This window comes from Cucurbita moschata, unplaced genomic scaffold, assembly GCF_002738365.1.
Source record: "Cucurbita moschata cultivar Rifu unplaced genomic scaffold, Cmos_1.0 Cmo_Scf00003, whole genome shotgun sequence".
NCBI lineage: Eukaryota > Viridiplantae > Streptophyta > Magnoliopsida > Cucurbitales > Cucurbitaceae > Cucurbita > Cucurbita moschata.
The window spans coordinates 3,862,526-3,874,426 of NW_019268519.1; the positions used below are offsets into that span (position 1 = coordinate 3,862,526).

An 11,901-nucleotide genomic window follows, 5' to 3' on the forward strand; every position below is an offset into this window, starting at 1 on the left:
GACAGTATGCATCAATAATTTAGACAATCATGGAAGCTTAGAGTATAAGTAGTGGCCTCATGAGATAACATTCAGTATATAATTTACAAAGCAGAGAATTCTTTTGCCAATCAAGTGAAAAGTGAAATTTGTTCATGTTGAAGAATTAACAACATTTTCATAAAACAAATAAATTAGGTACATTATTGGTAAATAAAGCTCCATTTTGCCTTTCATTCTCACAACATATTCTAATCTGAGAAATGAAAACAAAGAAGCATCAAAGATCTTTCAGGATGAATATGATTGTAACCGACATTAAGCGGGCTTCGTTAGCTACTTCCTCTTCTTTTTTAAATTTGAAAATCTAAGCTACTGAGAAATTTCATAAAATAGTACAGATGCAGCTTCCGTTATCCTCGTCTTCATAATCTGAATCTTCATCTTCACTGTTGCATAAGAAAAACATGTACACGCACACGCGTACACGATCAGTAGTCAGTATGTATAGTTCATTCACAAGAAAACAGCAGCCATCATGAGGAAAACTCAATAAGCAGAAAACAGCAGCCATCATGAAGAAAACTCAAATTTGGGCATTCCAATCCCATCTGTTAGTTTATGAACTCTTCCAAGGATTTCGGAAAAGGGACATGAAGCATCATCTCAAATATCTTTAAACTGGTATGAACATCTAAAGCATCAAATGTAATTGCAGTTCCATCCTTCTAAGTACATATTATTTCATCATACCTCCAATATTCGATCGAGTTTCAGTATGTTGTGTTAATATGAACAGATTATATTGTATAACTGATATTTAGGTACCTTGGGAATTCCATACTAATACAAGATCTAATCAAATAATAAATCAATGAAAGAAACAGCATTTCAATTATTTTGATGACATTAAATCTTCTCAAACTCAATTCATGAGATGTAAAGATTCTAAAATCAAATAATTAAATAGAAGGAAGACCCTAAATTTCAATTATTTGGATGATATTCGATCTCCTCGATCATGATTTACGAGATGCTAAAAACAGAGATCACACCTTCTCCACTCCTTCCCGGCTCTTCAAGTCTCAAATGGAAGAGAGAGATTAAATGGTAAGAGATATTACCTAGCTTCAAATTCCCTGATCTCAGCAAGTTCTTTGCCTGAAAAATCCATCCATTGTACAGTTTTTACATGCTTCTCCTTTGAAACGCCTGACCGCGAATTCGGCTTCCTCAAACTGCTCTTGTTTCCAAACTCACTCTCTGGCCCTTTGTCGCGCTTAGGTTCAAGGGTCTCAACACTGGAACCAGAAGTTTCGATGACTGGCACATCTCGTGAAGGCAAATGTGGTGAGTTTTGCAAATCTAATGATACTGATCCAGTGGAATGTATATGAGGGGAAGGTTGGCAAAGGCAAAGGGATGAAGGACAGTGAATCTTACACATCCAAAACCTCATTAATATCAATTTAAACAACAAAAATCGACTACTTAACTACTCAATCACTTATAAACTTAGCCCATTATTTCACCAACAACCAGCAGAAACATGAATCTGAATGAAATCACCAGCCACACTAATAATAATCCATAGCTCTAAAACTGGAAATGAAGAAATCCGAGTCCAAAACGTGAACAAATGTTACAGAATCAAACTCCCCTGCCGCAAGGGAGGAATCACAGACGAGAGATGGCTTCAAAGAAACTCTTGCGAAATAAGGATCAACGAAAGATCAATCGGAGAAGGCAAGTAAACAGAAGATTGAACAGAAAATTCCTTCGGTGAGAGAGGAAAACGAAATGGGAATCGTCCCACGCAACCTTTAAAGTTGGGCGTAAGGCTATTGCTCCATAATTGATCTTGTTTTGATTCCCATGAAAGATACCTTTATGATTATGGAATACTAATGCAGAGAAAATCAAAAACGTGCGGCATAATCAAAAGTGCGGCCATACCCTATTTCTCTTGATCGGAATTTCATCCACCATTGCCCGAATTGAAGAACAGGCGAGGGGCGAGGAAAGAAAGTGAAAGTGACTGGATGAGGAACTGAGATTCTGAAGTAGCAGAAAAATGGGAAGCGGATTTGGATTGGAATGGTAGCAACTGAGATCGAACGCACAATCGGGAATTCACAGTCGTTATCAACTGTACAAATTATTCTTCAATTTATCTAACTTTATTTCTGGATTGGATATTATTCTTTGTCTTCAACTTTCGTCATATGGCATCGTTTTAATTAAAAACTTAAATTAATAAAAATATTTTTAAAATACATTTTAACTTCTAAATTTTTATTAATATCCTTAAATTTTTTTAAAAAATTTAAAAATACTTTTATACTTTTAAAAAAAAATTAAAAGAGCTATATTTATGAAAAAGAAACATTAATATTCTTAAATTTTTAAGTAATAAAAAATTTAAATTTTTTTTATTATTATTATTAGTATATTGACAAAAATTAAAAAATAAATTATTTATTTGGATGTCGAGATATATTATATACTCCACATGAGTTTTTATTTATGGCTGAAAAGACAATATAAACAAAGACTCGTTTTTAGACTCATTAATGATTTGTTTGGTTCGATTGTACAAGTGATTATTAAGGATCGAGAGCATTTAAAACTATTTTACTCCGACAATCATTAGATTAATTAATAATTATTCAGGGATAAAAGTGATCCATAACCAATTAAAAACAGTTGAAATTACAAAATTGCCCCTGTAGTTGAAGTTTCTCTTTTTGTCCTATTCTCATTTAAACTTTTAATTAAACTACACAAGAAATTAAAAATTAAAAAAATGTTTTTTTTTAATAATTTTGGCTAATATATATATATATATATATTTGTTTTGTATAATTTTCATTTCTTGTTATTACATTTCAACTGGGCCAGCCCATTTGTTTTAGTTGGGCCAGCCCATTTCTTTGATTTGGGCTTATTTCTGCAACCCATAAAGCCCATCTATCCGCCAAATTTTGTATATAGTTTTAGAAAAATGAACTCAACCCTACTCGAAACTGAAAGCTAATCCAACCCAACTCGAACTCTTATAGTTTAGGTTGGGTTGGTCCGAGTTGTCGGGTTGAATGTATATCCCTAATCTCTTCTACCCAATTTCCATCGAACTCCACAATTTACAATAAATATTTTATTATTTTCCCAAAAATTAATAACTGAAATATCACTTATTTATGAGTAAATACATCGTCATCTTCTCTGGTCTAATTAAAAATATATATATATAATTACAATTTATAAAGACCAATATTTTATCAATAAAATTATTTTTTCAAATTTTCAGCCACTTTGCTGTGACGCACTTAGCGTGACCTGCGGGTGACCCGCCAAGAAGCGAGGGTAATAGAAATTGTAACGGCTACATGCTTTTCCATGTTCCATGACTTTTCTGTTCTCTTTTTTTCTTCGGGAAATGGGAATTTTCGTCCTCCATGTAGGAAATTACGAATTTACCCCTCTTGTTTCCCACCATGCCTTGTTTGTCTGTTACCGTTGGGGTAATGTTTCTTAGTTAATATTGTTATTTTCTTTAAAGTTAATTTTTATAAATGCGTTTTTGGAATATTCTATTTATTCTTCCACTAAATTAGTAGCTTTCTTTTAAACTAATTACAAATTTATTAAAAAAAATATAATTTTTTTTATTGAATGTGAACACATATTAATTTAAATTTAATTTACTAAACATATGTATTTTATTATCCAACCATTTAAAATATATATTAAAATCGAGCGTCTATTTTTAATTAAATATTTAAAAATAAGTAAACAGATATTTTATAGACTATTATTTACTATTATTAAAAATAAATTACTACCTAACCAAAAAAAATTTATTATAGATTGAGTTTATTATTTAATAAAATTGTTTGAGTCGAAAATTTACCTTCAAAATAATTAAATTTTATCGAAAAATGTCTCGATTCGTTTTAACTCAACTCACAAATATCCTCAGGCATAAATACGATTCAGTGATATATAACTAATTACCGCACTCGGGCTACATTGAACGGGAAAAAAATTCACGTTGCCTTTAAATTTTCAAATTTAAATTTGTTTTATTTTATATTAATTAATATTGTTTTATTTTTACTTTAACAAATATAGGGCATTGTATATTTTAAACCATCTTATATACAAAATATTAAATGAAATAAACTATATAATATATAAATTAAGACTTTAATTTAAGATTGGGGCCCACTTTATGCATTGAGATTGGAGGACCGTGGGAAATCAGAGGGTGAATGATGAGTTGCACTAAGACATGACATAATTATTGGCCTTTTAAATTTTTTTGGATCGTGGAATTAAATCATTTTCTATTTATAATTTAATTATATTATGGAAATTTTGAATTATGCTTCCATAAAAAGACCTAATAGGCTAAATAAAAAATATAATATAAAGTTTTATCGCAAAATTAATATAACGACGAGTTAAATAAAAATATAACATAAAGTTTACCGACGTGAATGTTTTAAATTATTTTTATTATCTAACTCGTGAAATTAATTAATGTAAATAAATTTATATGCTAAAGTTAATATTAGCGTTATTTAATAATCATTTTAGTTCAAAAAAATAAATACTATACTATGAATTGTGCGACATGGTTACATTATTTACTCATTGTTTGTTATTTTAGCGTGTTTATTTTCAAAAGGTCACCCAATATAAACTTGTCTTGCCTCGATATTCTCCTATATCCTATGTGACATGTATACGCTATTTACTTCGTCTCTGGGTGCCTAGGTATCCACCGTAAGCCTTTCTTCGTTTGAACCCCATCCCTTAATTTTAAGGCTATGCCATCCTAAGGTGCTGCTAAATGGAAGGATCTTATCAACGTACATGAATGATAAATCATAGATTGAATTGCCGAATCGAAAAAATAGAGTGCTATCATATAGTTTTGTATCGGCTAAGTTCACGAGTTGGAGATAAGCGGACTCGAACCACTAACATCTGCCACAGGGTAAACTACCGCCTCTTAGGTCCCCACCATGTTTAAATAGATTACTAGCTATAAATAGATTACTAGCTATAAATGAATGACAACAAGTCAATTCTAAGTTAAAAGAGGAAACAAAGAAGAAAAAGGAAAAAAAGGGTAATTTTTTCCTCTGTTTCTCTTTTTATTTGACGGATTAAAGAAAGAAAAAGTGGAATGCAATGGCTAAAATTTAATGGGTGTCAGGAAAAAAGATGTGTAGCCCTCTCTTGATGATCATGATCATGTAACGTAATGTAAAATATCCAAAAATCATTCATCTTCCTCTCCCAAACTTGACCATGCAAATCCATTGGTCCTAAATCATCAGTTCCCCATTACGAAATTTGAAAACAAAATGATTTGTACAGCACAATCCGAATCGGAGGGAAAATGACAAGAAAGTGGGGCAGTTTTGTGAGAGAGAAATTTATTGCTTTTTAGAGAGTTGTGCGCGTGTGGGTTTTACACCTTTCTCCTTTGTTGGTGGCCATCCGCCATTGTTGTTCTTGAGCGAGCTTCTTCTTGTTCTTCTGGGTTTGTTTTCATTGGCGGCGTGGTAGAGGAAACTGCTGTGGATTTGTGAGTTTAAGAGGGTTTTTGGAGATGGGTTCTGCTAGGTTTAGCAGATGCAGGACCATGGTAGCTCTGGTCGCCATTTTTTGTGTTTTGGGGCTGGTTTCTGTGTGCTGTGCGGCGAGGATGGAATCTGCTTCCCGTCAGAAGCTTGAGGTCCGAAAACACCTCCGGCGCTTGAACAAGCCGGCTGTTAAAACCATCGAGGTTTGTAATCTGTATTCATTTTGGGTTTGGTTTAAGTGGATCTTGCTCTGTTTTGTTTCTGAAATGCTAGAAAATGGGGTGGAAATGGTTGGATTCCTTTGTTTTCTCGGGAACCAAACAAGGATAAACATGTTCCACTTTCTCCCCTTTTCTACTCTAATGGGGTTTCTGTTTTTTCCGGGAAAATGTTTGGATTCCTTTGTTTTCTCAGGAACCAAACAACGATGAACATATTCCACTTTCTTCCCGTTTCTACTCAAATGGGGTTTGCTTGTAGTGGCTGTCTGTTTGGTTTCCGGGAAAATGTTTGGATTCCTTTGTTTTCTCGGGAACCAAACAAAGATGAACACATTCCCACTTTCTTCCCTTTTCTACTGAAGTGGGGTTTCTGGGAAAATGGTTGGATTCCTCTGTTTTCTCAGGAACCGAACAAGGATGAACATGTTCCACTTTCTTCCCTTTTCTACTCAAATGGGGTTTCTGTTTTTTCCGGGTAAATATTTGGATTCCTTTGTTTTCTCAGGAACCAGACAAGGGTGAACTTATTCCACTTCCTTCCATTTTCTACTCAAATGGGGGTTGCTTGTAATGGCGGTCTGTTTGGTTTCCGGGAAAATGTTTGGATTCCTCTGTTTTCTCGGGAACCAAACAAGGATGAACATATTCCACTTCCTTCCTTTTCTACTTTAATGGGGTTTCTGTTTGGTTTCCGGGAAAATGTTTGGATTCCTTTGTTTTCTCGGGAGCCAAACAAGGATGAACATGTTCCACTTTCTTCCCTTTTCTACTCGAATGGGGTTTCTGTTTTTTCCGGGAAAATGTTTGGATTCTTCTGTTTTCTCAGGAACCAAACAAGGATGAACATATTCCACTTTCTCTTGAAATCTCTGTCTTAACTTTCTTAGGAGCCAAACACCATACAATGTTGTTCTTATGTTTGTTCTATTGGTTGAACCAGAGCCCAGATGGGGACCTAATTGACTGTGTTCATATGTCTCATCAACCTGCATTTGACCATCCTTTCCTTAAAGACCACAAAATCCAGGTTTGTTCTTGTTTCATCAGTTCATTACCATATTTTCCTCTCATTTTCTCTTCGATCCATAAGTTTTTGTTCATCTTGGTTCTATGTGTTCTATCAGACGAGGCCAACTTTTCATCCAGAATGGCTCGATGAGAGCAAAGTTGCTGAGAAAGCCAGTGAAAAACCGAATCCAATTAAGCAACTATGGCATGTTAATGGAAAGTGCCCTGAAGGTACCATCCCCATTAGAAGAACCAAACATGAGGATGTTTTGAGAGCAAGTTCAGTAAAGAGATATGGAAGAAAAAAGCACAGATCAGCCCCAATTCCCCCTAGATCTGCTGAGCCTGATCTCATCAACCAAAGTGGCCATCAGGTAATCCTCCATTTCTCCGCTTTTTGTAACCGCCCAAGCCCACCGCGAGCTGATATTGGCTTCTTTTGGCTTTCCCTGTCGAGCTTCCCCTCAAGATTTTTAAAACGCGTGTACTAGAGAGAGGTTTTCACACCCTAAATAATGTTTCGTACTCCTCTCCAACCGATATGGGTTCTCACAATCCTCCCCCTTTTGGGGCCCAGCTTCCTCGTGCACTCGTTCCCTTCTCTAACCCTCCAATCCACTCCCTTCGGGACATTGCCTCCTCGCTCACATGTTGCCCGGTGTCTGGCTCTGATACCATTTGTAACAGCCCAAGTCCATCACTAGTAGATATTGTCCTCTTTGGGCTTTTTCCCTTTCGGACTCCCCCTTAAAGTTTTTAAAATGCATCTGCTAATGAAAGGTTTTCACACCTTGTTTCGTTCTCCTCCCCAACGATGTAGGATCTCACAATCCACCCCCCCTTCGAGGTCCAATGTCCTCGTTGGCACTCATTCCCTTCAACAATCGACGTGGGATCCTCCAATCACCCCCTTAGGGCTCAGCCTCCTCGCTGGCACATCGTATGGTGTCTTGCTCTGATACCATTTGTAACAGCCCAACCCCACCGCTAGCAGATAGTCCTCTTTGGACTTTCCCTTCTAGGCTTTCCCTCAAGGTTTTTAAAACGTGTCTGCTAGGGAGAAGATTTCACACCCTAAAGAATGTTTCGTTCTTCTTCCCAACCGATGTGGGATCTCACACTTTTTCTCTTAAATGTAATCCATTTCAGCTCTGATTTTCTTTTTTGGGTTTGTTTAGCATGCCATAGCTTATGTAGAAGGAGACAAGTATTATGGAGCTAAAGCCACTATGAACGTGTGGGAGCCCAGCATTCAACAGCCAAATGAGTTTAGCTTATCACAGCTTTGGATATTGGGAGGCTCTTTTGGTGAAGATCTTAACAGCATTGAAGCTGGTTGGCAGGTTTCATCCTTTTCATTATCTTCATGAACTTTATAAACCAGAAAGTGTCATAACTTCTTGTTCTTCCACAAACAGGTCAGTCCGAATCTCTACGGCGACAACAACACAAGACTCTTCACATACTGGACGGTGAGCCCGACCATACATTCGATCGTTACTGTTTCTTTTGCTCAAGTTAGCGAGGCGTTCTCGTAATAATCTTTCTTCTAAATGTTTGCTTTAGAGCGATGCATATCAAGCTACAGGCTGTTACAACCTCCTCTGCTCGGGCTTTATTCAAATCAACAGCGATATCGCAATGGGAGCAAGCATTTCCCCTGTCTCGGCGTTCCGAAATTCGCAATACGATATCAGTATACTTGTCTGGAAGGTAACAGCCAAAAACAGGCCTTTATTATAGTTTTTGAATTAGCATGAGAGTTTCTGAAACAAGGAGAAAAATCCAATGTCCATGAAAATGATAGTACCGATGATAGATAAGCATGTGGGGGCATCAGTTTATGGTTGTTGTCCCAACCCAGCTGATATCTATACACATTTCAAATTCTTTGGCCATATCAATAGTTACCTTACAACAATAAATGAGACACTAATGAGGCGAAAAACAAGTGGCATTGCTATGTTCTTATGCTCCTAAGAATCTTTTGGCCTTAACCATGACAGGTTGGCCTAAGGAAAAAAGGGGACGATTAACTGTAAACACGAATACTTTTAGGAATTAGAGGGACCGTCGAACTGTCGTCTCCTTCTATAGATTAGTCATAGAGTGTATGCAAGTTGTTTTAAACACATTCTTTCGTTGTAATCAAAACTCAACCAAACACATCGTTTATTAGTCGGGGTGTATCTCCCCCACCTATCACGTCTCTTGACGAGACGCCACAACCGAGTGTAACCGAGTCTCAGGTCCTTTCGGTTGTGGGCTTTGCATCATTTATTAGTCGGGGTGTATCAGGTCTCTTGATGAGATGCCACAACTGAGTATAACCGAGTCTCAGATCCTTTTGGTTGTGGGCTTTGCATCATTTATTAGTCGGGGTGTATGTCCCCTACCATGTCTCTTGATGAGACGCCACAACCGAGTATAACCGAGTCTCAGGTCCTTTCGGTTGTGGGCTATTAGTCAGGGTGTATCTCCCCTACCACGTCTCTTAACAAGACACTACAACCGAGTACAACCGAGTCTCAGGTCCTTTCATAATGTATCTCCCCTACCACGTCTCATGACGAGACGCCACAACCGAGTACAACCGACTCTCAGGTCCTTCAATTGTGAGCTTTGCAGATCTGAAATGGTTTATTTGATTGATTTATGTAGGATCCAAAAGAGGGGCATTGGTGGATGCAATTTGGCAATGGCTACGTAATGGGATATTGGCCTTCATTTCTATTCTCATATTTAGCAGACAGTGCCTCCATGATTGAGTGGGGAGGTGAAGTGGTAAACTCAGAGCCAAATGGACAGCACACTTCAACACAAATGGGGAGCGGCCATTTCCCAGATGAAGGATTTGGTAAAGCAAGCTATTTTAGAAACATTCAAGTTGTTGATGCATCAAACAATCTCAAACCACCAAAAGGCATTGGCACATTCACAGAGCAGCCTGATTGCTATGATGTTCAAACAGGAAGCAATGGGGATTGGGGTCACTTCTTTTACTATGGAGGCCCTGGTAGGAACCCCAATTGCCCATGAATGAAGGTGAAATTCCCATTTTACCCTCCGAACTCTTCTTCTCTCTCTCTCTGTAAACTACTACCTCTTAGTGCTAGTGTTAGGGGGTACATGTGTCATTTTCTTGCTGATGGAAAGTTTTGGGTCTCTGGGTCATTGTCTTTTATGTACAAAGATTCTGTAGCCATGTAAGTGGTGGGGTAGGGGTTGGGGTAGGGGTAGGGGTAGGGGTAGGGGAAGGGCCCCAAGTTTCTTAAAAGCCTGATAGAAACAGGGCCTTTTGGCTATCATCCATGATGTGTGTGTATTTTATTAGTTTGTTTAGTATACTCCTCTCTTTGGAGTTGCTTTATCAATGAAGAATGAATGGGTTTTGATTGTTGTAGATTGTGAGGAATATTGTTCCAAAGATAAGGTCTTATTATGTTCGTTAACGACGCTCTAGAATGATTGCATAAAGTTTCTTATACGAACATGAACCGAGATAAGGTCCACATATCAACATTATGGTTGATTGAGTCTAGGTCAAGTGGTACACTGGGAAGAAAAATAAACGAGTCTAGAATGATTATAAAAAGTTTCTTACAAGAACATGAATCGAGATAAGGTTGTGCAATAATTTGATTTGATTCTCCACTTCTAGTGGTATCTTAACTCTTTGAATTTCCACTGATCAACATTATGGTCGATTGAGTCTCTCGTTCACTTTTGTTTCGATGACAAGTTAGGTCAGGTTCCTAGTCTCGTTCAATGAGTGGATAGCTTAGAGCTTTCCACGTACAAATTTGAGATGCTGATCTCGTTCGCTCTCCATGCTTCTCGTGTCAGTGAAGACTTAGAGAACTTTCTTTATCCGCTATTCGGGACTTATTTAGAGCAAGCCCTTTTATGATACGGTAAAAAATACCAAAAGGCCCCTTGTAAAGTTGGGAGGAAAATGGTAAGTGATGTGCATGCTTTGTGATGGTGAAGGTCACCTTTTCCATTTCCACAGACATGTCTGTCTGCCATTTGAACCTTATCTTGTCCCACTTCCATCTCAATTTGCCTACCTTTACTACTTCTTGCACATGAAAGCAATAGTCAAATGTTTGTAAAATTACCAATTTGATCCTTAAATTTAGGTCTAAAATTTTCCGTCTTTACCGTAGTAATTATTTTTTTAGGATTTTATCAAATTATAAGGAATAAAAACCACGAGAGCTAAATAGAAACGGGTTACAAATTTCAAGAACTAATAAAAATGGAACCTCTCAAACCCCGCATGTCTCTTTCAAAACTGACACACGAGTAAATGAGAGGTACATGAATGAACTGATATCACATCTGAATGAGAACGATCTTGAAGATAGGATAGTTAAGAAATACTTAGAATAAGTGAAAGTCACTCATTATGCTAATAAGATGTATTTTTTTCAGTGGCTCAGTTATAGAAACTCGTGTTGGTATTTGGAGATAATCTTGCTCTTAAGAAGCGAGGAGTATGCAAGTGAGTCGTTACAAAGTCACATAAAAATCTCTCCAGGGGTAAAACTGTACTTTCGCGGGAAGGGTGAATTTTAACATTGTAAAAAATAAAGGACTAAAATTAAATATTTTTTAAATTGATGGACAATAATAATAATAATAATAATAATAATTATTATTATTATTTTATTTTATTTGTTTATCTAGAGGCTTTCCTACTTTCTACTGACTTCTTGATGTTCTCTTTGAACCTTGGAAAGCTCAAAATGTGAACGTTGAAAAGTAAATAAATATTTTATTTTAATATTTATATATATATATTTATTGAAGTTTGGTTTATTATTTCAAAGAGTATCTATTTATATTTTCAAGATTATCATTATAATATTTGGACAAATATTCAACTTTTCAATTAAAAGAAAATGTGATATAAATATGGTAAAAAAAGAAAAAAAACTTTTAAAAAATAAATTAAATAATAAAAAAGTTTGCCTTTTTTATTTATTTTTATTTTCCCTTCACCCCCTCTATTTCTTGATTATTACTGTTTTAGGCCCAAATCTAAATTGGATTTTGAGATTGGAACTTTTGTCAGTCAAATCAAAGCT

The 11,901-nt window shown here is 36.2% G+C and overlaps 2 protein-coding genes across 2 annotated transcripts; one reads left to right on the top strand and one right to left on the bottom strand.

Annotated features, from left to right (window-relative positions):
• Positions 1–43: 43 nt before the first annotated feature.
• Positions 44–2,249, bottom strand: LOC111439183. The gene is made up of 2 exons (XM_023076954.1): positions 1,104–2,249; positions 44–428 (listed from the first exon to the last, which is right to left on the bottom strand). The coding sequence occupies exons 1-2, from the start codon at positions 1,436–1,438 to the stop codon at positions 365–367; spliced, it is 399 nt and encodes a 132-aa protein (XP_022932722.1). The 5' UTR covers positions 1,439–2,249; the 3' UTR covers positions 44–364.
• A 2,983-nt stretch (positions 2,250–5,232) lies between these two features.
• LOC111441013 lies at positions 5,233–10,211 on the top strand. The gene is made up of 7 exons (XM_023077891.1): positions 5,233–5,782; positions 6,741–6,827; positions 6,925–7,182; positions 7,987–8,151; positions 8,227–8,280; positions 8,375–8,521; positions 9,470–10,211. The coding sequence occupies exons 1-7, from the start codon at positions 5,606–5,608 to the stop codon at positions 9,845–9,847; spliced, it is 1,266 nt and encodes a 421-aa protein (XP_022933659.1). The 5' UTR covers positions 5,233–5,605; the 3' UTR covers positions 9,848–10,211.
• Positions 10,212–11,901: the final 1,690 nt, after the last annotated feature.